The sequence below is a fragment of the Falco rusticolus genome, chromosome 7 (genome assembly GCF_015220075.1).
Source record: "Falco rusticolus isolate bFalRus1 chromosome 7, bFalRus1.pri, whole genome shotgun sequence".
Classification (NCBI taxonomy): Eukaryota; Metazoa; Chordata; class Aves; order Falconiformes; family Falconidae; genus Falco; species Falco rusticolus.
Window position 1 is genome coordinate 70,745,662 of NC_051193.1, and position 25,190 is coordinate 70,770,851.

Consider the following 25,190-nt stretch of genomic DNA (forward strand, 5'->3'; position numbering starts at 1 on the left):
CACTGTGGGAACATTTTCTCTACTGGCTAACCTGAAGTTGCCTGACTGTGATTTTAATCCTTATCTTCCTCATCCTCCCTTTCTGTTGCAAAGCTCTGCACTTCTTCTCAGAGGCATGGGGCATCCTCTGTCTGGGAGGGCTGCTGCTGAAGTAAGTTACCAGACAAGGGAGAGCAGACCACCAAGGGCTCTCCTCATTCAGACTTGACTCAGTGGGAGAGCAGCCCCCAGTGCTGTGAATCCAGACAGTCCAAGGAGCAGACACCCAAATAAGTATGTGCTGTGCTCCCATTTCCTGTCTACATTCTGACCCTGCTCTCTTTCCCACCCTCTGAGATTTATCTGGGGAGTGATTGGGTTACAGAATCAGAAACACATAAGCCATTGGGGGGTCAATGGGGGACTAAGGAGGAATTTTGTGTGGACACATCTATGTTCTGCTGCCTGAGAGGATGTTTCAGAGGTATGGCCCGTCTGTAACCACTGCAGATTTCACTGTATGTTGTTGGGTGAGGCATGCCAGGAAGCTCATCCTCTGCTCTTGGTGCTCTGTACCTAATGGCAAGAAGTACAGCTGACAGATATCCGTAGCTGCCATGGGCTGAGGAGGTGAGGCAAAGAGCAGTGAGGAAGCAGCACGTGTAGAGGGGTGGGGGCACTAGCCCGAGGCTGGTCCAGCACCCGCTGTTCTGCACAACCCTGGCTTCCCCTGCTCTTGGCATCGAATCACACCCTGCAGTACTGAGGGCTAGCACTGAGAACTGAAGCAGCCAGTCTGTATGCGCAAACCATCTGGAAAGCAAACTCCACTGATAAGCAGGGTCACAATGCACCCAGTGGCTTGCCCTAGCTGACCTGTGTTAGTAGGAACCATGTGGGAAGGGGCAGGATTGGAAGTGTTTTGGAGATCTGCAGAAAAGCTGGGAGAAAGCACATAAATAGCAAGCCTCAGTCAGCTCCAAGCCTAGACAGAGCCTGGGCATTCCTGAGGAGCTTTGCAGACTAAGCAGAGCTTGCTTAATGTTAAAGAAAAGCCATTCCTGGGTAATTAATTTGAAGTGAGTGTCTAAAAGGACCAAGACTGGATGGAGCTGTGCCAGAAGGACTGCACAGTGTTGCAAATACTGGACCTGACTCAGGGCTACACTAGAATATGACTCACACCCAATTACGAGCCAAGATAGCCCTGGAAAGATGGGTTGAATTATCCTGCTGCAAGACTGGGGTATATATATATTTACATATATATAATATACTCCTATACCTGCCACATTAGTGTTAGGCCCTACTCCCTGTATAGAGGTGATCTGCACCCTCTGAGAGCAAGTGCCCGGTCCATCTCAAGCTCTCCTAGGTTATGTGCTGTACACCCTGTGCTGGCCTCTGCCCAAGGATCAGTGTTACACTCCAGTCAGAGGAGTGACGGTCTTGCCTTGGAGACACTGCAGCTGAAGCAGGGGCATGTCCAGACACAGAAGAGAGGAGCAGAAGTGGTGACAAGTGTCTCAGAGAGGAGTCCCTGAGGTAGCTTCATGCAGGCAGACTTCATTTCCCTGCTTTCTACAAACTCATGCTTTTTGCTTCTCATTCCAAGCCTCATCTCCTCCTATTCATTTGCAGGGGCAAAATAAAGATGTTTATGCGCTCATGCTTGTTTGTTTTTTTAGTCGCCTGGTTGCCTGTTTGGGCTGAGTGCCCTCCAAGACTGTATTTGGGTTAAAGCTAAGGAAAAAGAAGTGCAAATGGAAAGCTTTTTTGATACTAAGGCAGAGCCTGCTTGACCTGCCATGAGCCTCTCTCCCAGCACCTCTCTGAGTGGTCCCTAAGGAATGTGGCACTGACGGCTGCGCCCTTCACAGGGACCAAAGAGGCAGCAGAGGCCAGCTCATCTCCTCCTGCCTTGGCGTTTGTACCAAAGAGTTGGGATCATTCCTGGCCATGAGAGGGAAGCCTCCATCCCAGGTCTCACTCTCACTCAAAGGAATTGCTTTCTTCTGTGTATGCTGAGCCTGTGCCACTGCTTTTTCAGGCAGCCTGGTGTCCATCAGCTGTTGGGACACCCACACAGTCCCGCAAATTACAGGACTCTTTGCAAGGATGGCTCTAAAAATATCCAGCCATCATAAATTATCCAGAAATGAATTGTTTTAAAAATAGGTTTTGAAATGACTGTTCCTCTCTGTCTCTTGCTAAAAGATCTGCCGGTAAAGAAGCCACTTAGCTTTCCACATGTACCAGCACTGGTTGCAGCCAGAGACTCATGCTTCCTATATTCAAGCCAAAACCCTGCTGCCTGATGCCAAAACAGACCTGGATCTAGGGCATCCACACCCCGGTTTGCAGGGTCCTAAAGAGACATTGCCTCTCCTATTGCTTGCCAGAAGCTGGCAGCGCACTGAACCACAACCCATTATCATCCTCGTAAATAACAGTTAGCCTGGCAAAGGAGCAATGTGACTGTCAGAGCACAAACTGAAGGAAAAAATGTAGGCTGTGTTTGACAATGGCAGATCAAATTCTTCCCTGGATTAGCCATGCGCAAGCCCAGGGACTAGCCAGTTTTTCCTTATATATGGAAGCGGGCCAGAGCCTCTGCTAACAGATGTGCCCGAAGCAGTGCAGTGCGCACGTCTCATGCTCACCGTTAGCATTATCTTCAGTCTTGACAGGCACAAGAGGGCTCTGGGGAGCAGAGTCTCCACTGAGGGAGTAGCTGTGCTCTGCCTGGATGCCTGGAGTGGGTGGATCCAGGTCCATGTCCAGCAGTGGGTTCTTCTCAGCCAGTACTGGGTCATCGAAGAAACTGCTGAAGAGGTCATTGGAGAAATCCTCCATGTTGTCAGAGAAGTGATCCAGGTTCTCTGAGAAATGCTGAAGGAAGACAAAGGGAGAGAAAGCATTACTGTCAACTCCAAGAAGGATCCAAGAGCCATCCTCTGCACTGAGAGCCAAACCTCAGCAACAGCCCTTTTTGGATGGGAAAAAGCAGTTCCTATCCCTTGCCTGCATCAGCTTGATAAAAACACTTTGAATTAAGATAGAAAGGGCCATGGTGCTGTACATCTTCTCTGCCTGTTTATCTATGCCACAAACACTCATGAAACTCTTCTATATTCTCACATCCCCCCTTCCTCTGTGGTTACCTATCTTCAAATTCCCAGCATCATCTCACTGTGACAACAAGCTGAATAGAGGCAAGAAGCCTCTGTGATGACAAAATGCAAGTATGGCAGAAAATCATGGTCTTCAGCACCTGTCCTTGGTGACAGACACTTTCTCATGTTCTCTGCCAGCAGCAATAGGCACTCTGATGCCCCAGAGAACATCAACCCAGCTGCTGATTTCTATCACAAGAAAAAAAGATCAGTTGGATCAACATAACAGGAAGGCCCCCTGTTGTATTTAATTTCCTCTGGGATTTCACAGCCCCTCTGTGGACCATATGAGGCTGTCCTCCAGCCAGATAATGCCTGTGAAATTCGGCTCCCCAATGAAGTTTAAACACTACAGATGGGCTGTTAACAACAAACAATCATTCCACTAATCATTCCAGTAACAGTCAGTAAATATGGCCAGTGCAGAGTCAGGCTCCTGATGCTACAGGGAACCTGTTTCCTTTGAGGCATATCCTCCTATTCAGAAGTCAAATCACTAACTTTTCCATTTGCTACAACAAAGCATTGATTGGGCAGGGAGAAAAATTATGGTTGCCAAACACCAGCTGAAAAATTATCCCATTTGCTGGCAGATTGAGGCTTCTGGCTCAGGGAGAGGAAAGAAAAGACAGATACATTCAAGTGACTGTATTACACAGACGGAACTGTGTAACTTAAATGAACTGGAGAGAGCTCAGCAGAGTCAGACTGGGTCCCCCCCGCCTGGAAAAGCATCTGGGTGGGCAGAAAGGCATTGAAAGCAGCATATTGAAATACCAAGAGCAACAGGGTATGGATGAGAGAGTGGGAGAGAGCACACAGGTCCTAGAGTGGAGACATAAATGCCAATGAATTCCAGTGTGAGAGCTGAGCTCAGGAAAGAGCCCGGCTCCTAGAGGAGCTGCTTTCTTTCCCCAGCGCTCAGACCAAAGGAGGAGTTGGCCAGAGGACCCCGGATGCCGGATCCTGCAGGTTCCTGCTCCTACAGGAAGGTATATTTGTTTTACCTGAGCACAGTATCACTCTGTCAACATTATGTTGGCTGTCAGAGGATTGGGGTGGAGGCTGGGGAGTGCAGTAAGCTCCAGCTGAACAGCCCCATGCTTCCCACCAAGTGGGGGAGGGAGATGGTGAGCTGCAGCCACCTCCAACATGTCAGTCCCCTTCACCCTCCAACATCATCCCTCAGCCACTCAATTTAAAAACTCAGATGTCCACAGAGCATGCTGGAAATAAGGGGGAGTCCTGCCATCTGCATTCTACCTGACACGAGGAGGTTTCCCTCCCTTCACGTCCCTCCCATTTGTCTGTTCTTCCACTGCCTGGAGTGACAGCCCACCACACCACCATCCAAGGCTCCCCTGGGAGGGCAGACACTGCATGTGCAGGTAAGGTGGAGAAGGCACACACATGCTAAATCCCAGTGTTGAGGCCCTCCCTGGGCTGTCTGGGCTGAAGTTTTCTCCACTTGTTCCCATACCGGAAGCAGAATTGGCAGGGTAGCTTGGTAAAATCTACCCAGCCATTTCCAAGTTGCCTAGAAGCGTTTCTGCACTTGAATCAAGCAACAGAAAACACCTCCCATCTGTGCCGAGCATAACCATTCTTCAGAGGGAGCTGAGTCAGCAGATGGAACTGGGTTAGATATTTATCTAAAAAACACTGTAAAGCCAGGTTTTGTCCTATCCTACAGCACGGAGGGGTAAAGGGTCCAGAGTCCTGAGCATTAACCCCAGAGAGTGCTTGCTCATATAGCAGCTGTTCTTTGTCTTGCTTTCTCTAAACAACCCAGGCAAACACAGGATATGAACACAACAGCCTTATGGTAAGGGTGAGAACATAACCACAGAAGAGTGAAGGGATTCAGAGTTCTGGCTGCCAACGCACCACGACAGCACAGTAGAACCAGGATCCAACAAGAAGCACTCAAATCATATATATTGTTGGAACCATCAAAACTAGAATCACTGTGTAACTCTGGAAAAGAGGCAGAGCTAGAGCTGCAGGGAGAGCTGTTGGCGACTCTGCCACGTGCTTCAAATTTCTTTCACAACTGTGCATTAACAAAGGCAGAGGTGGGACTTAAGAAGATGGACTTATGCAGTAGTTCCACAAGCTCTTTTAAACGGTATCCCACCCACACCTGGAACAAGGATCTCTTGGTCAATCAACAGTCTTCCTACTGTAGGACAAACCTACCTGAAGGGAAGAGGTGAAGGTGTGCCTCTGGTTTTATTCTGAAGCCAAAAAATCTCCCCAGCGGTGGCTATGGGGTGAGAGATGTGTAAGGAGTGCAAGAGTTTGAGTATCAGAGCCTTAATAAGGGCATCAACACTGGCAGGAGTAATTGCAGATTTCTGGTTCTTCTTTTAGACACCACACAGCAGGCTTGCTGGAGGACCTTGCTACTTGGAAGGGAGGAGGAAGGCAACACTGTTCTCCCAGACATGCAGGAGTTCATGCCCCCAGGAGACCATTCTCCTGAGAGACAGAGACCTACTGCACAATATGGGAAAACGAAGGGTGATAAGCAGAGAAGGAAACTCACACCTTCCCTGAGAATCCAGCAATGTTGGGGCATGTACCCCTCTCTGTGCTGCTGGGTCTTTATTATCAAAGGGTGCACCAAGGATCAGACCCGCTCAAAGAGGGAGAGCATGTAGAGGTGTCACAGAGCTGGAGCTTGCTATTTTAGCCATCAAAGAAGGTGGCAAGAGGCAGAGGAAAGCAGAAGAAGGAAGGGTAAAGCAAACAAAGATAACGACATGGCTTTGTAGCTGGCTATATCCACGAGAGAAGCTACAGGACAAGCAGGAAGCTAAGCCACCACGTCCCAGGAAGACTGCTGTGTCTCTTGGCTTGGTTCTGTTCTCACCTGATGCCAACAGGTATTATTAACTTTAGATTTCTGATTTGTAAAGACAGCCATGCATGCAACCACATGCTAACAGGAAAAAGTGTCCTCTTGTCCAGATCCAGCTGTGATGGGCATAGTGAGGAGCAGTGCGGAGCTTATTTTGGATAGATGCCATCAAAACTGCTGCTAATTAGTTTAGATGGAGCCTGCCAACCTGGAACATGCAAACTCTGTCCCACCCGAGCCTTGCTGGGGGAGCTGCACCTATCCAGCAAAACTCAGAGAAGGTTTCAGCCATACTTTTCCTTAATGTGTGTGAGACAGAAGGCTCCAGGAAACTGCAGGTCCCAGGATACAGTGTCTCAGGGCTGTGTGGATCATGGCAGAGCATGAAACAGAGCACCTGAGTGATTAACGGAAGCAGGTTTATCACCTGACCGAATGGATGGGTAGCTTTATCCTGGCTGGAAAGTCACATGTCAAAGGAGGTCCTGGGCAGCCACTAGCCCTCCCTTCCCACCCAGATAGGGGCCAGCACAGCTAAAGGCTTTTACTGCCACTAAATGAACAAACTGTGCTGGGCTTTGGGGAGAGTCTTGCTGATGTTGTGGCAGCAAAGATCTCGGCAGACCGGAGGCACATGTTGGTGGAAGGTCCAAGAAACAGTCCACAGGACTTGGTCGTGAATGAAGGTGGGATGGACAGAGACACAAAAGCAAGAGCAGGCTCACCCTCTCACAGCCTCCTCACGGCTTAAGACTGTCTCCTCAAGAGCACCTTCCATCCAGGCTGAGATAAGTCAGCTCTCACTCCTCAGAGAACCGGCCAAGAATCTCTGATTGTGACAATGAAGGACTCTGCAACTCTGCTGAGATTCTCCTTTAAGATATCTCAAGTAGCTTTCACGCAGATGGCTCTGGCTTGAGCAAGGGGGACCAGTCAACTGGGAAATGTGATCCTTACCATCCTGGCCCAGAGGGAGCGGGTGTGAAGTGTACTGGGGGAAAACAGCTTCCAGATGGGATACGAAGCTCACAGCACAGTCTCATTTTGCATTATTCGCTCCTGCTATCTCCCCCTCCCTTTCACACCCTCCTTCCTTCTCCTTCTAACTATGCTCCAAAGCCAAGAAATAGCACGAGATGTGTTTCCAAAGCTGTATTACCAGTGAGCGGTCAGGGAGGGGGCAGCCAAGGGACAGAAACGCAATGGTGAGGATGTGCTGGATTCCCTGATTCAAGCCCGATTTCTGGCTGCCCATCCCCCTACCACAGTTCTGGGAGGATGGGGAGGCAGCACCTGAAGGGGACAAGCCAGCATGTGCAGGTACAGCGAGGCAATGACCACTGCATCTCCAGGCCCAACAGAGTGTCTTAAGCTGCTCCAGTGCAACAGGAGAATCTGCTCGAGCTGAGGCCACCTCAGCCACAGGGAGAGAGTGCGAATCTGTCAGCTGCTGGCTCCTGCTCCCTCCCACTCCTGGTGACCGACATAGGCACTGACTCTTCCAAACATATTTCCACCACATGTTTTCATCCTGACCTCATGCTTAGGGTTGTCTAAATAGCACACTGTATGTGCGTGCGTGCATTTCTCATTTGAACACCCTTTCCTGTTGTACAACCGTTATCTTGGGAGCTAATGTAAGGCATCCAGACATCCAGATGCAAGCTCTCTATTTCCCGCCACCCGGAGCTGGTGTTAGACCTCTGGTGGCCCCAAGCAAAGACTGAGGCATTAAGCCTCTTCGCCTGCCTGGTTGTGCATGGGATCCCTTAAGGTGCCACTCTTGAAGCCCAGTAGCACCATGGATGGCTGAGGAGGGGATAATTTCCTTTTCCTGGATCCACTTCTCTGTGATCACCCTGACTGCATCTGTCCCTCCTTTTCCCTTTCACGCTTCCATCCTTTGACTGTGACTTTCCTCTTCCCACCTCCAGCTGAGTTGTTTAGAGACAATCTCCCTTCAGGATCAGCCTTGTTCTCACAGCCTCCCTGCTCCCACCCCAATGGTCTCGCTCCAAAGAGAAAGCAGTGAGGGGCTAATCCAGCTGGGCGGCAGCCCAGGCCCAGGAGACGAAAGGCCTTTGCAGGTTGGAGGTTCTGCTCGTGCTGGCAGGCAGTACATATGGGGAGGGGATTCTTCTGAGTTTTCTCTTTTCTTTTTGAAAGTATTTTTCCTCTTTGCTTGCCAAGATAAATCTCCTGTCCCAGCTGTGACATCTGCATTTCCCTTCTCTGCTTTCACTAAGGAATGAAGCCCCCTGCACTCCAGCTGCACAGCCGAGGTTTCCTTTATATTCCAGGAAAGAAGAGCCCATACACTCCAGACAGTCCTTCTGCTCTCCTTAAAATTTTAGACCTTATGAAAGTGAAGGTCTTGACAGCATTAACAAGATCCAGGCAGGATGGACAGATGCTGTGCAAACCTCTCCTCACAGTCTAGCCAGAGCATGGGTACCCCAAGGGGCACAAGCGATCATTCAACCACCTCCTGCCTCTCTCAAACCCCACTGGTGTCCCTCTGTCCTGACCCACACTGCTCTTGCTCTCTCCTGCCATGTACCACAGCTGCCTGCTGCTCCACGCCTGGTCCACCCAGGCCCCCCACCTGCCTGGATAGCTTACCACTGACCTGCCACCTCCTTGCTGCTCTTGCTTCCCTGCATGGCATGGCCAAAGCCCTCCAGGCCAAACCAGGTGCAAGCTTCCCTTCAGCAGCAGGACAGCATCCTGGCCAGCAGCACCCCTTAGTCTTCCTCCGAGACTGCCGGCAACACCCAAGTCACCCGTGATTACTTTCAGCATCGCGACCTTGGGCTCTATGGTGAACCAAACGCCTCCCTGACACCCTCCAAGTGATGGAGGGTTTGACTGAGCCTGACCTGGAACCAAGCCCAGAATTTATTGCTGTCTGTAGAATAATGCACAATGACAGAAAGAGGAGGGTTTACAGTCACTGAAAACAAGGCAGGTGGCCTGCTTTCCCACAGGCCAGCTGTGCCATCAGCTCCCTCCCTGCAGGGACTGCAGCCCCTCAGACCAAAGATGCTACAAGCTGTTAGTCCTCGGGAGCAGCAGCCGCAGCCGTGTCCCTAGTGCCTTGTGCAGACCCAGCAAGGCTCAGGCACAGCTCACTGTGGAAACCTCCTTCCACCACGCATCCGTGCCAAAGGACCTGGATTTACAATTTCCAGCACTAGGCGCCACAAGACCTAGGAGGGACGACAGAGGCTCAAGACACAATCAGGGGAAGGCAATTGAGAGAGTGGTGCCAAGGCAAGGCACTACCCTGAAGCGAGGGAGCAGCAGCAATCCAAGCCACCCAGGTCCCCGCCTGGGCCATGGGTGCCTGCAGCCACTTCACCCCGCATCAGGCAGCATAGCCTGAGGCTGCGGCCGAGCCTGGCCCGGGCCTGCTGCACCTCTGAGGTGCTCTGAGGGCTCCAAGGGCTCTGAGGGGCTCAGAGGGTTGTGAGGGCTGTGAGGGGCTTTGAGGGCTCTGAAGGGGCTCCGAGGGCTCTGAGTGGCTCCGAGGGTTTCTGAGGGGCTTTGAAGACCTCTGAGAGCTACGAGGTCCTCTGAGGGCTCCGACGGGCGGCAGGCAGGAGCGCGGACGCCCCCGCCCCTCCTACGCCGCCGGCGGTTAACGGTCTCCGCGGCCCGCTTCCAACGGCCAGCAGCTGCGGCCGCCCATTGGCCGAGGCAGCCGAGCGGCGGCCAATGGGAAGCGGCTGCCAGCGAGCGGCGCGAGGCGGGCGGGAGGAGTGCAGGGTTAGGACGGAGCGGCCCGCGGCCCGCCGTGGCTCGCCTCAGCGCGCGGCCCCGCCGGGCACCTCCTCACCACCGCCCGGCACCCGCGCCACACGGCCCGGCAGCCCCTCCTCATGACCGGGCAGCCCATTCTCACGGCCCGGTCCCACCGGGCACCCGCTACTCACGGCCCGGCCCCGCTGGACACCGGCCCCTCACGGCCCGGCACCTCCTTACAGCCCGGCCCCGCCGCACCTCACCGCCGGGCACCCCCCCCTCACGGCTCGGCCCCGCCGGGCACCCCCTCCTTACGGCACGGCTGCCGCCCGGCTCTGCCACAAGGTGAGGCCGGAGGGGACGCCGAGATGGCGGGGCAGACCGGCAGGGAGAGCACTCCGCGGGCGGTGCCCCAGAGGAGGCCTCACCTTTGCCCCTTCATGGCTCTTCCTCATCCCGGGATGTCTCAGCGAGCACCTCAGAGGGTCCCAGCCTCTCCGGGAGACCTACCCCTTCCAGTACATAATGCTCCCACCCTCTGCAGTAACCGCTGCGGCAGCCATAAAGGTTTTGTGGGTTCCCCCCCCCCCCCCCTCCTACAGCTCTAACAGGGGGAAAAAACAAACTCAGCTGACAGAATGGGTGATGCTGTTGAAAGCATACACACAACACCACATCAAAATTCTGTGGCTGGGATTGTAGCTTTGAAACACCCAGCTTAGAGTTCCTGAGCCTGCTTTTCACTGGGGAGGAGCCCAGGTGCAGGGCGAGTGGGCAAGATAAGTCTTTAAATGGTTTTGCCCCTGAAAGAAAGAATAAAAAGAGAGAAAAAAGCATGTGGAAAGCTGAAATCTGCCAGACTGGCTTTCCCAGTGGCCCTGAAGTAGATACTGAAGGTACCAGCTGCTGTGGTGGCAGAAGAGCCATGGACGATGGTGCACCCGTACCTGGGCTTACCATGTTCAGCATAAACAGGATTAGCAGCCAGTGTGGGCTGTGGTAGTGTGGAGGTGCTCTGCGAGGCCAACAACTGTGGAGTAGGGCAGAGCCCAGGCCAAGGTGGTTCAAAAGACAGGTGCCATCACGGTGTGGCCACAATGGCATGGCCATCTGTGTGCCCCCAAACCACCTGCGGGTGCCAGGGTGCAGACTGGGTATGTGCATGCTAGGGAGGAAAGTGAAGATGTCAGCCTCTCCTAAGGCAAACCAAGCTCCACTGGCCTGGGGTAGAAAGCAGCTACAATACACAGTTTGCCTGTTGCACGAGACTCGTTGAATCTGCAGAGACAGGAGCATCTCTCCTCCCAGCAGCAGCACCCTGGAGGATAAAGAGGAATGCCTCTGCTTTCCAGCAAGCTTTTGCTGCGTGTATGCTACATATGCAACAAATGTCCCAAATTTCCTTTGACTTACAGCTAACTCCCTTGCAGCCGACTCTGATAAAAAAAAAAAACCAACATTTGGAGCAGGACTTAAACTATATGCAGAAGTGGACACAACCCTCTCTGGGTGGAACATTTAGATCAGCTGCTCTCAACCCTCATTCGGCAGAAGACTTGGGTGCTATTTCTAGGAGTCTATGAAAGGTAAATAAAAAAAGTTTGTCCTTCAAGGCCTTTCTTGAGCTCAGAGAACTGAAGACACCTGCTTACTATGAAACAAAGCTGCCTTTATTTCTGAACCATGATGGTGGCAGCTGGGCCCCGTTCAAACGGAGATGCGTGGGAGGTGTTCTCCATGGGAATGCAGGTACCCCTGGGCAAGCTGGCAGGGGTCTCTTCCTCTTCTTTGCTCCCTCCCAAGCCAAGGTCAGTACAGTCTCCAGACAGAGACTTCACAAGAGCAGTAGCTCTGAGAGAAAGAAGCTGTATCGTCATCACCACCCTCTTGTCTGAATTGGTGTTTTACGTCCTTGTGTTAACTTGGCAGCCTCAGCTGAGTTTGCAGCAGGCTCCCAGTGACACCATAACTCCACACCACGAGCGGGGGCCAGGAGTCTTTCAGCTGCTGTAGCATCAGGGCGAGGGGGTTCACATGAACGTTATCTCCTTATGTGTGAAAATATAATCCATCATCTTCAAGAAGGCCCTATCTGATATGTTACCCCAACCCACCTCCACCCAGGCGTGCCCTTTGCAGGGCCCAAATGCATCCATCCCTTCTCAGTCCCCACAGAGGTACAGCCAGAACACAATTGGGTTTCCACAGCCATGCCCGCTGGCATGTGGCAGCTCTGCCCTGCACAACCTCAGGACGCAGCTCTGGCCCAGCCCTGGAAATCTAGAGGCAAATCTACCCTGAAACTACATGGATTTAATTGTGTGTGGCATGTCTGCCTGTACAGTTTAGGGAAAAATTCTGCTTGATGGAGAGGGATGTGCGGTGTGATGAAAGGCAGCAGGCAGGGCAAACAAAAGAAAATACTGGTTTACTCTGCGTGACTGTGAACTATGGTGCCATGCTGCAGTGGAGCAGCGTTACAGTCAAAAGACATGAAATACAGCATGAACATTCTAATACAATCAAAAATGAGTTAGAGTTGCAACCGCTCAAGTCAGTCACCAGTCAGTGGGATGGGGAAGCTTATTCAATAACCAAAATAAACTGGAATAAATACCGCTCCACCGCTTCTTCCATCTTTCTTGGAAGATTCTGGCCCTGCCCAATATGGGGTTGGAGCCACCACAGTTGGCAAATCTCTGATCTTACACAGCTTGTCACCCCCATGCCATTATGGGCCTTTTTTCTACATCTTACAAGAAAGGCAATCTAAGCAACAGGACAGGCACCCTGGGCGACAGAGGAAATCTGCTTTGGGAGATAAGGGGAGAAGAAGGCATGGTCTGTATTATCTTTACAATCAGCTTCATTTGCCTCATTGAAACTGTTTCTTTTTAGTGCTCAGAGAACAAAATTGGAGATAATTCACATTTTGTCCCCTGGCAGGTCCCTGGAGACCCATAAAGAAAAGCAGGCCTTGGAAGAGGAAGATAGCTGTGCTCTGTTCAAGTCCAAAAGCTGAGGCATGCAGCTAATACCAAACGTTACTGGTGGCTTTCATTCTTTGGGCCTTTGAAAAGGGCAATTACAGAGCAACTAAGTCTGGACCAGCTGATCAAGGATGTGAGAGATTTTCACCCAAAATCTTGAGCCAGTGAGAGCTGGGATTCTCTTCAGTGGCCAGGCTGGGCAAAAGCTGGGTTTTGCAACCAGCAGACTAAATGTGGTCCCGCACCAGGACTGTTTTCAAAGCAATTCAGCTTGGAATGCAGATTTCTGACCTGCTGCCAATATCCCAGTGGAAAATCTGTGCCCTGAGCAGCAGATAGGAAATTCAACTTCAGCTCCAGTGCTGAGGGTATCATTTTCACCTCAGTGGTGGAGCTGCAGAAACCAGAGTCTCTGGAGAATGGGGAAATCCTTCCTAGCCTGCAAAGGGCAGTAACATCTTTCAGGCCATTCTTCACTACTGGGACAGCCTGGATTAACACCATCCTGGGGGAGAACAAAGGTGTGATGTTGGTGAACAAGGGTCAAAGCCCTGTGTTTCCAAAGATGAGGATGGAGATCCAACTGGTCAGAGCTAATGCAGTCACTTCAACCGTGGGATGAAAATCAAGGCCAAGGGAGAAAGGCAGCTTGTGAAAACCGTTTCCCAATACCTGTCTCCCCAGCTATCCCCTCTTCAAGCCACACTTCTCCATGATGAGACCCAGCAGCCAAGTACACTGTAGCTGGGGAAAAGAAATAGGAATGTGAAGATGCCTGGGATCCTGCACTCAAATAAAGTCAGAAGCTTATGGGAAGAAAAGATCCCATGTTCTGCTGAAGATAGGAAACCTATTATGCCCTGACAACCTGCCCTGAAAGCTCCTGTGTCGGATCAAGCAGGCATCTGCACCCCAGCATCGGAGGGAGGTCTGCAGAAACTGGTGGAGTTGGGAATCCATTCTCTGGACACCCCTGTAGCAGCTCAATGAGACAATGGATGGCTTTGTGGTTTCAGGGACTGGAGGAACCAGGTAACCAAATATGGTTCCTTACATAGCTGAGTGCAGGTGCATGCCTCCTGCTTCAAACTCATCATCTGCAACTGAGCTTCACAGGAAGACATATCTTAATTTAAAGTCTTCAGATAAACCCACCCCTTTCTAAAAAAAAACCTGTTGTAGAAGCTGACTGAAGCCACCAAACACATGAGTCATTGCAAAGAGGGACTCTCTAGCTTAAAACTCCAAAGTGTTTTCTCAGGCTTTTTGCTCTTAGATGAAGTCCTTACTACTAGAAGTCTTCCTGAGAACTAAACCAACTCACTTTTTAATCTGTGGAGTGTGGTATGGCAACGGCTACCCTCCCAGATTATTCTGCAGACAGCAGAAACACCATTGGTCTCATTGCAGGCAGGGAGAACTTGAGGACTTACTTAATGATGGCAGGTTGTAGGCATGTAACTCCACGTTAGCAGCAGACTCAAAGATTAAATTACATTTCTATATAATTAATTGCTGGATTTTAACATAATCAAATCACAGGTGGAAGTGAGTGATTCCTGTGGGCAAAAGAAGTTACAGCCCTGCCATGGTGGCCAGTGCTGCAAATGCACTAATGAAGGCTATGCGAGCCCTAGAAAATCAAGATAAAATCTACAGTGGTTTGGCTCCTGGGCATCCTTTCAGACATGGCCTTATTATGCAGGTACATTATCCAGGACCAGAAGTAACAATAACCTCTTAGTATCCATCATGGTTTTATGTGCAACAAAAGAGAAAAAGCATCAGTGAGATATTCTCTGTCTGCCCCTTAATCCCGATGCCAAGTGAATTTTCCTAAGTATGGAGTTCTCCATACACATCAAACCCTTCACAAGTGCCAAGTGTGTGTCCCAGCCCAGACACACCCAGACCCTGCTCCTGCCTGGATGCTCACAGCACCAGACCTCCTCATGCCACCCTCCTCCCTCACGCCTCTGCTGCCTGATTCTCCCCTGCTTTGCTCCTCCATCGCCTTCCGCCCATCCTCTCTCTCCGAAAGGGTGCACACATCTGGCTTGTCTTTATTGTGTGATAAATCTCACCCTGCATCTTGGGTTCATTTTCTGAAAGTTTTGAATGGTGTCTTGGAAATGCTGTTGGACAATAGGAGCTCTTTGAACCCAGGCCAGCTGGATGGGACTCCTTGCATTGCAGCTGACATGCAGGCTTTGGCAGTCTTTCTCGACTCTTTCCTCTCTTCTCTTTTCTTTACAGCATTTGAATTGTCCTCAAACTTTATTTTTGGAGTGGGCAGTGCATTTCTGAATCTTTTCATCATTATATTATTATTATTAATTATGGTCATGACTATTTCTCTTTCTGCTGGCACTCCTGGGTGTATCTCTCTTCTCTCACTTAATGTCTTGGGTAAGACTACCTTGGCTGCAACCCACTTAAGCAGTGACTCAGAATCCCTGGCCACTTCCCAGGAGAGATGCAAGAGTTTTGCCAGTTGGTTTATAAAGAGGCCATCGTTTTCCTCAGCTACTCTCTTGCTCAGCAGAGCTGAGTCGGGTGGAAAAGCTCAGCTCTGTGGTTCCAGTGAGTCCATCCCTGGTGGACAAGCCATCCCCGGGGTATTATGAAAGCAGAGCCCTGCTCCCTCCGGGTGCAACCAGGACAACTTCTGAAGCAGACGGTAGGATTCTCAGCTGAACAAAATCTTGCTCCCTGGAGGTCACTGCACTCAACTTCCTTGTTCCCAAGCCCCTGGAGAAAGCAAAGCTAAGTGGGCAGGGTGAGGCATCGTGAGGGAGGCAGTACTGTGTGCTCATGTCAGACTGTTGCTCATCACACAACTACCCACATCTCTTGAGTCAGAGCGAAGAATGGTGTACTCTGAAGCAGGCCGCTTGTATCGCTGGGTTTGAGGTTTGCTTGCAGCAGTGGTACGCTGAAGAGAAGTTCTGTCTTCATTTTCTGGGCATCTCAGACCTTTGCAGCCATGCAGGAGGGTGGGAGTTGCTCTGTTTCTGAAGGCAGGAGGGGACCTAAGGCTCTACTGTTTGCCCCTCCACACATTGATTTTATGTAGCAAAGAAGACCACTTTGCTCTTGTGTGGCTCCTGAAACTTAAAAGATGTTCAAACAGTGTGATGTTATGGAGGTGGACGGTCAAACTCTCTTCCCTTCATGTGCTGGCAAGGACTCGAGAAAAAAAAGTTGGCTGGTCTTGGTGAGGTGCGGCTGTCTCCCACAGAGGGAATGTACATTTGAGTCCTTCCCATTAGACTGCACTGCCTCCTGGAAATGGCACTGAGCGATGGAGAGAAGGAGATTACAGGCCTATTCCCTAGCAAGGGTGGGTGCCTGGCAGCATTGGACCACATCTTCCATAGCTCCCCTTCCCCTGTGCTGGGAAGCCCACCTGCTTCACAGGGCAGCCAAGGGCCTTGGTGATCCCCGGTGCCGGCATTAGCAAGGGAGCAGGACTGAGATCATTGATTGCTTTTTACTCACATCTACCAAAGGGAGGAATAGGTCTTGGGCCAAATAAAATTATCCTTCATCCTGTTCTGCTGCAAGACCCAGCAGGGCAGGGAAGCCCACGAGAGGCTGGGAAGGGTGGTCCTGCCAGTCCTCTGTGCTGGTCAACTCCTGAGCTCGGCTGCAGTGTCCCAAGCACCAGGCAGAGGTGTCACCCTTCCTCCAGCTGCAGCACGGTGCAAACCACAGCTGGTTCCCTGCGTGGGGCTGGCCCGCTCCAGCCAGCAGGCTGGCCATGGCTGGCCTCCACTCCACGCCGGCGGGATGGCATTGCTTCTTCAACTTGAGGAATGCAAACCGCCCGAGCTGCTCTTGAGGATCGGCCAGGAAAAGTCCACAAATAGCAACAGGAAATCAAAATGCCCGCTCCAGACATGCACCAGATATGAGGCCATCCAGTGCAAGGAGAAAACTCAAATGCTGGACGATGGAGATTACATCATGCTGTGGATAAACCTGTGAGCTTGTCCAGCTGGGGCCATGCCAACAGGTCCAGATGGCTCAGTAATGCTAACTGCATAGCTACCTCTCTCTTGTCTTTGCTTTTTCTTCCCTCTTTCTTTCCCTATTCTCCATCCCTCCTGGACTCCTTCCCTCTTCCCTTTCCCAGAATAGATAAATAAATTCTCTGGCAACTCTATACAATCCAATTTCATCAAATATCTGAAAGGCATCTGAGACCAGCGGATGGGGCACTGGTCTGGACATGGATCTCTGGCACTTACTTCTAGATATCGAGGCTGCTGGGTGACCTCATCACACCGTTTAGCTGCTGGGGTTGACATAGTAATGCCTTCATCTCACCTGGGACTTCAGCCTCTGGCTACAAAGGAGGAGGTTACCAGAGCTGCTCCTCTGGAGCCTAAAGCATGCAGGAAAATTAAGAAATGAGCATTGCTTCTGCTCTGCTGCAGTTCACCACAGCTGCTTACAGCTGCCACTGACTGCTCGCCGTGGCTGCAGTTACAAGGGGAGGGAGAGAACAGTTTTGCTCTCGCAGCTAGCAGCCTCTAGCTACCATCCTGGTACTAATTAGCGACAAAGAAAGGAGTGCAGCACCCTCTGTTCTGTCCCCAGCATTGACCAGAGCAGCATCTGGGACTTAGCTCTTTCCCAATGTGATAAAAACAGGGCTCGAAGACATGTATAAAAAGAATGAAAGGTGTGTGCTTTCCTGGGTCTGAAAAAGGGCTGCAGGCCATTTGCTCATTATTTAATGCTAATCCAGCTGCTGGACCGCTGCCAACTATATCTGACAAATCCTGAAGAGCAGGAGAAGTGTCGCAGAATGGGAAAGCAACCTTTGCATCTCTCTTCCCAGTGGACGATGGAAATCCTAACTTTACAACAGGTCAGGCAGACTTACTGTAGGGAAAAGGCACCTTCAAAGAGAAAGGGAGAGCACAAAACCATGCACTGAGCAGCGGGAGGGACTGACGTGGATCTTAATTGCCCTGCTTGGGGACTGATAAAGCCATTGCACTCTGGTACTTGCAGCTCAGTACCTTCTCCTCAGACACAAACCAGATGAAACATAGTTTGGGAGCCTGGGAACTCAGCATAGCCCTGACCATGCAGCAATTTCAGGCAGAAATTTAACAGGGTGCCCTCAGCAATTTGTGCCAAAACCGGGGAGAAGTTAGGTTTTGTGACTCAGCCAGGGTCTGGTTATGCAGTGGAGGATGAGGTATGAATACAGTCCATTCACTGGTTTTATAAAGTACAAATTAATTGGTTTTCAGTAAGGCCTGAAGAGGTCAGGCCAACAACAGCATGGCCCAAGTACTTTAGTTGAAATCCTGATGCTGACCAATGCAGTCATTTAGACTGCCTTCTCCGGATTTGCTTGAAGTATCTGAGGTCAGAATCAGACACGTGCAGTCCCCAGGGACAAGGAACACAAGAAGGGTGAAAGATAGCAGGGACATCAGTGGAGGATGGCCCTGCCAAACTGAAAACATTGCAAATATCATGTATAGCTGCAAAGCCTTTCAAAGAGACTCTAACCAGGGACGCAAAGCAATAGCTCCTATGGACCTTTTGTGGCAGATATCCACTAGCAAAACTCCACCCCAGTCTAACTTTTCATTAATCTGCTTCACCCATTGATGCCACTGCCCCATGTCAGTAAGAATAAGGATGTGTACTATTTTATACAGAGTGAAAGCTGCATTGTGCAAGTGACACCCTAAGGATCACATGCAAAGTAACTGGCAGAGCTGGGACTAAAACACAGTTCTCCCATTCCCGACAACCTCACTGCACCGCTGTCCATAAGGAGAGAAAAAACACAACAAAAACAAAGCCAACACCATTCAATTGGCAATTCAATATTTGTGGCTCGACAGCACCTCATCAACTCTCAGTCTGCCACATTTGCTTGGAAAGAAGAGCCAGATTTCCAGCAGCCCCTGGGCAAAGAGCTCTCAGACCGACAGACTGAAAAGGTTTTGAAAGAAATCTTCCATCAACAGTCTTTACAAATGTCAGAGCTGGTTTCCTCCTCCCTGAGCTGCCTGGTTTGCCTTCCCTCCCCTGGGGCAGCAGCGAGCTCAGCCAAAAGCACCTGCCCAGCTCCTTCCTTCAACTGTCATGAATTTAGGGGGCTCATTTAGCATCAAGCTGCTGTGACAGGCAACAGTTAGCTGTCGAGGCTCTGGACCTGAGTCCCCTTCTTCACCCTCGTCTTTCTGCCTTGGCTTCCCCTTCTGGAGGGAAAAGCTGTCCTCCTGGGACAGGGGGAGCTGCAAATACCGCAGAGCCAGGAGCAGGCTTGCAAGGCAGACCCCTTGCACCTTGGTCAGCAGAGATGTGTTATTCTGGAGCTGCAGTGCTCCCACCTGGACATGCTGTGGCATCGGGAGGAGAATCCAGTGCCCCCGTGACACTGTGGTGGAGATCTCAGCATGGGGGAAGTTCCCTGGGCATTGGTCTAAGGAAGCTCACCTGCAGGAGGGATGCTGACAATCCAATATGAGTGTGCAAAACCAATGTTGTATCCATTTGTACTCCCTCCTGTGTAACGTGCTTGATGTCAGGCCCAAGTTGTATTTCTCCTCCAGCCTCTGCTGCCAGGTTCCTCCCAAGGGAGCCCTGACATTCCTGTTGCAGGGGAACTCCTGACACAGATTGCCGAGCTGAACGTTCTCTTGCATCTATTCTAGGAAAAATATTAACTGAGTTTTGAGCCGGCTTTGCTAATCGGGTCCGCCAGACTGACCTAAACGAACATTTTTCCTAATCAAGACAAAGTCACAGTGTCAAGAAGCCAAAAGCAACTTTTCTGAGGTAGTCAGGGATGAGTTTCCCCTGGAACAGGCTGGACAGTGATCGTACTGAATGACCTCACATAAGTCATTACCTTTGAGCCCTAAAGATGGTACTAATTACCCCAGCACTGGTTTATATTACACACTAGTTTCAGGGAGAATAGCCATGCACATTGCCTCCATCCTGCATGAGGAATTTCTGCAGTCTTAGAAAGTAAGAAGATAAAATAGGAAGAGAAAGGAAGGAGTGAAAAAGTGTGTGGATATCTGCAGTTCCAACCTTCATGAGACCTCATTCTGGCTGGACAATGTGTCAAGATCAGTGTCAAGCATCTATCGCTTGGACACTGACCAGACCAGAGCAGCTCCACATGATTTCAAAGCCAGCCCTGGAGAGATTTAAGAAAGGAGGAGTGAAAGCAGAGGTGCAAAGAGAGAAGGTGGGTAAAGAAGTCAGAAAGGGGTGGGTGAGGGGAAGGTTGGGGTGTTCAGGAGACTACAGGAAAAGAAAACCTTAAATGATGTGACCCTACAGGAAAGTAGAAGCAAAAAAAAATTGTTTTATTGAGCAGCTGGGAATAAGTTAGAGAGATGTAAACACTGCACAGCAGATGTGGGGAGCAACCAGGCCGAAAGGCACAGCCTGCCTTTCAGCATGCTACCTGCAGTCCCCTGCTGCTCTGGCCATGCCCTCGGGTCTTCACAACCTTTCAGCTATTTCTGCTCTGAGGGATGATAACCCAAGAAAACAACTAACGACTCACAACACAACAAGTTGAGCTCCAAAGACAGGAAAGAGTAAGAAAAGGGCTCCACACAAACACTCACTCTGTCCTATTGCCAGCCTGAAATCAGGATCAGTGATTTCAGCCAGCGGATACCAAACTACACTAAAGTTGCACACACAGAAGTCACCTGCTGCAGTGGGACAGACACAGTGCCAGCATGGGGCTCAGCTGAGAAGCGTGGCTTTGGTTCCACCCTTGCTCTCACTTCTTATCTCCCATGTGGAGACATGAAGTGCCAGCAGTTCAGATGTGTAAAGGAGGATAAATACAGTCCCCAGCAGAAGGGTAGGACTGGTGGGATGTAGGAATCCCAGGACTGAGATTGGCCTGGAAGTGAGGACTCACACACTTGGCTCCTCCGACAGACACCTCTCCTGAAGAACAACAATGCTGGCCACCAGGTTGCATGTAAAGCATAGGTGACAGCACCTGACCTTGCAGCACAGACCTGGAATTTCCCTGGGAAATCTTCCAGCCAAACCAGGCCAAGAGACAGCTATTGGCCATTTCTTAGCTGAGCTGTAATGGTCAGCTTCATCCCTGGTGCCCTACATGCTCCTCTGTAACTCTGCAGCAAGAAGAGTCACCAGCTGGCTTTTGCAAACCATCTAGTTTCCTGCAGTGGACTGTCTACAACAGGACAAGGATTCACAGGCTTTCGTGGGTTGACTCATGCCTTGAAATGCACTGGTACAATATGCACTTCAGATCAAGCACAATCCTACCTGTGGCTATGGGAAGAGGACCTGCCATGTAGCCATCACAAAGGCGGCTTCAGAGAGTTAAGCATTTTCATTTGCTTCCTTTAACACTGAGAATACTTTAAATAATAAGTAAGTAATATACTACATGCTAATTAAATTCTACAGTCTAAAAACCTACAGGGAAGTGCTGAGAAAAAAAGGAGCAAGTGCAGGAGTAGACCTTTCCCAGAGGAAACACAGGAGTACACTGCAGAGGTGTCAGCCTGGCCCTATGTTGAATAGTGGGGCTGCACCTGTGGCTGTGAAATCCCTGCTTCTAAATTTCCCTTTAACGGGCTGCTTCAGAAAACACTCTTCTTTCCAAATTTCCCTCTCGACCAGAGGCAGCTATGTTCCAGGCTTCAGCGAGACCGGTGCAGCACCAGATGAGACCAGCACAGTGCCGAATGAGACTAGTGCAGCATGGGGTGGGACTGGTGCAGCACCAGATGGGCTCCTGAGCAGCAAAAGCCACTTTGCACCAATGAACCCAACACTTGTCTTGGGATTCAGAAGCCACTAGATGCCATGCTTAGGCACTTGCACTGGTACCAGGAGGAGGTCCAATGGGCCAGCCTCAGAGGCTTTCTATGGTCTCATCTATACAAATGAGACCTCAAGTCTCCTCCTCTCTGAAAGTGGTGCTGGCATGGAATGGCTGCCATATGCCAGAGGGGATGGGGATCACTTGGCAGACATGGCCTGAGCTGCACACAGCTCCAGCATCTCCCATCTGGTGCTGCTGACACCCTCCCTCAGTGAGAGCGGACTGTATGCACAGATGTGCTTCCACCTCCTGCCAAGCCCTCCCTTTGTTTACTCTGCAAGCACTTCACCAAAGTCCTTCCTGCTTCTCCCCACCAAGACGATGGCTCTGTCTCCATTGTTTAACCCTGTTGAGGATGCATGCCTTCCTCCTCCACTCCTGCTCTGAGTTGCAACCTCTCTCCTAGCTTTGGCCTACCAGTGCAGTCAAAGGGTTCTCCCACTTCAGCTGAGACAAGCCTTTAGGCCAGCAGATGCCCAGCAGATGCAGACAGTTGTCCAACAGATGAACATTTTTATTAGGAAGACTATCCCAAATGTTTATCAGTTTCTTGGCAGCTAGGAGGGACACACAAACGATCCCCAGTCTCTGTGGAGAAAGTATTGACCTAGAGTCTTCCAAAGGAAGTTCAAGTCTCTCCCTGTCTTTGTCACCAAAATGGAAATACGTTTCCTGGTGATGACCCTATGGTGATGATGCTGTAGGCTCAAAGACTCATGAACTTCTGTGTTCAGCTCTGGTTTCATCCTGCTGCTGGCACTTTTGCAGGTGTAAGTCCTGCTGTGAGACAGTAAGGAGCAGCATGGACATGAAGTGGAAGAACCACAAGGTGGATCCAAAGAGACTAATGAAATAGGAAAGTCTGTGAGCTGTTATTTTAGGATTGATTTCCATCAGGCCAGGTCTGATGGCCCCAGCAGGTCTCTCTGTATCTATGCTCCAGATCCCACAGGAATCTCTGACTGACAAGTTCCAAGCAAAATTTAAAGAAAAAAGTCTTGCCTTACCCAGTACTTGGCTGACTAATCAAGGATGTGTCACTGACCAAATTTTACTAGGCATGGGAACAGAGGCCCAAAATGCTGCATATGTCCCCATGAGGGACTACCATCAATCCCAGAGACCCAGCTCCCATTAGAGCAGCTGGAAGGAATGAGAAGTGGATGACCCGATCTGCCTGAGCAATTTGTCCTCCCTGTGTAAGGAGATGGTGAGAGGGAGCTTACATAGCATGAAACTCAGACCAAAGGTCAGCCCAAGACCTAAGCACCACTAAAGTGCTATTTATGTCCCTGTAGTAGGCATAAGAGGAAAAGAAGTGTGTACAGGCTTCTTGCAAGAGCAGCGGTCATTCATGGTGAATAGTCCCTCTTTATCTTTAGGGGAGGCTCCCCTCACAAGTTGCACCAGCACTGCTCTCAGCCTGCTCACTACAAACAGTCCTGCCACTCTCCGCTTTTTTGCGGGCCGGGACAACATTAAAGGGAACAGCACACATTAAGCACAAAACCCAGTTTGCACTCAAGGAGTAACCCCCAGAGACAAGCGGTTCTCCCATTCTGCTGTCCCCTGGTAGGCTTCAGAAGATGCCGCTTGTCACATTGGCTGGGCATATAGGATCACACAGTGCAAGGGCACGTCACCGTGCGCCCTGCAGAGGAGCTGGGTTAGCACCACCGAGACAGCCTGAATTGCTATTTTGCAACTTCTAACAGTGCAGACCTCGACTAGCATGTAGGGTATTTCTTTTTGCCTTGATGTCTCTCTTTCAGAAAGAGGTAAAGAATATGCTTTGAAACCCATAGAATCAAAAAAAGAGCTGTGTTTACATGAACATCCAAAGTCATCTTTGAAGGTATTTTTCATACTATAAAATACAGAAACATAAGGAAGAAACAAACCCACTGAGGTACTGGGTTAAAAAGAAACACATGACTTCTGGCTGGCTGGTTTATTCTGGCTTCATTCTGACACTGAAGTGTTACAAACCCAGTGAAGCACTGTGGTGAATCTGACTCAAAAAATAAGGCTTTTGAAGAGTTTCATGGCACTGATAAGAGCTGAGAGAGAAAGTAAGAGCTCCGTGAGCGCAGCTGTAATAGACCATAAGTGAACAGATGGGTGCTCACAGGAACGACCAGAAATGCTGGGCTGGGCAGGAGGCAGACAGGTGACACTGGTAAGCCGGCACTGTGTGAAGGATCGGCTTCATGTACGGTACATCTTTCTGGCAGAAAAAGATGAGCAAAGCTGCCTAAGTTCAAGAGCAGTATGTGGACTCCTGAGCAAAACGAGACTGATAATGCTGTTGATAATGTAGTCATCACACGTAAGTCTGGTTAGCACAAGCTAAGTGAAGTAAAAAGAAACATTTCTGTCCCTTGGAGATTTCCCCTCTAAGTACCAAGCAGACTCTGCTTTCCCTAAGATTTTCCAAAAAACCTGAAAACCCCATCATATAATGGCAGACTCATGCAAGTTGGGCAGGAGCTCAGGAGGTCTCCAGCCCAACCTCCTGCTGAGAGCAGGTCCAGCACTAAATACAGGTTGCTCAGGGCTTTGTCCGGATAGCTCCTGGAAACCTCCAGAGATGAAGCTTCCATGGTGTCTCCGTGCAGCCTCATCCACCACTAATTCTCCTCACAGTGAGAAGCTGTTTCTTTATACCCAGGCTAAACTTTCCCCGTTCCAATTTACGACCACTTATCCTCCTGCCAGGCAACTCTGGAAAGAGCCTGGCTCCATCTTCTCCATCCCTTCCCCACCAGCGCAGGCAGGCTTCTGCCAGGTCCTCCTGGAGCCACCTTGCCTCCAGCTGAGCCCACCCGGCTCCCTCGGCCTCCCCTCACAGAAGCTCTCCAGCCCCCAGCTATCTTGGTGACCATCCTCTGGCCATGCTCAGATTTATCAACGTCTTTCTGGTACCAGGCAGTCCAAAACTGGACAGGGTATTTCAGACACAGTTTTATGATTGTCAGGAAAAGGGGTATAATCACTGCCCTCCAACCATCTGCCACCGCCCGCCTGTTGCTGACTGCTAGCTGCCCTTGCTGCCGGGGCCCAGCACTGCTCCATGGCCCGTGGTGGGTCACTCCATCTGTCCCAGGGGCAAGAATCCGTTTGTCCTTGCTGAATTTCATGGGGTTTCTGTCAGCCTGTTGCTCCAGCCTGGCTAGGTTCATCTGAGCGGCAGTCCCCAGACTTACTCAAATCGTTTGGGTTTTCTTTTTTCCTGTTTCACGCACACAGACCTTTTTGAGGCTGCAGCTACACACATGCCTTCATTATTTCTTTGTCGCAACTTCAGATGAACAATACGGAGAACCATTTTTTAAAGATCAAGATGACTCATTAGAAGCCAAGGTTCAGGAAAGGAGAGTAGTTTAGAGATGCATAATTCTTGCCCCAAAGGAGCACAGCCTCTGCAATAAGGTTCATCCATCTTTTCTTTCCACTTCCTTTCCAAACGGAGGAAATCTTCCTCAGAAAAAGTTCCATACTGGCATTTTATGGCCAAAATTCCTGGCCTGCACTAAGAAAAATGCTTGCTGAACAATATCTGG

The 25,190-nt window shown here is 50.4% G+C and overlaps 1 protein-coding gene across 2 annotated transcripts in view; it reads right to left on the reverse strand.

Moving 5' to 3' along the window:
- Positions 1–25,190, reverse strand: part of CREB3L1 (cAMP responsive element binding protein 3 like 1) — a 47,031-nt gene that overhangs the window by 19,497 nt on the left and 2,344 nt on the right. For both annotated transcript variants that reach the window (XM_037396081.1, XM_037396079.1), the window contains exon 2: positions 2,643–2,871. In XM_037396081.1, the coding sequence (XP_037251978.1) occupies positions 2,643–2,871 (229 nt within the window). The remainder of the gene's footprint in view (positions 1–2,642; positions 2,872–25,190) is intronic.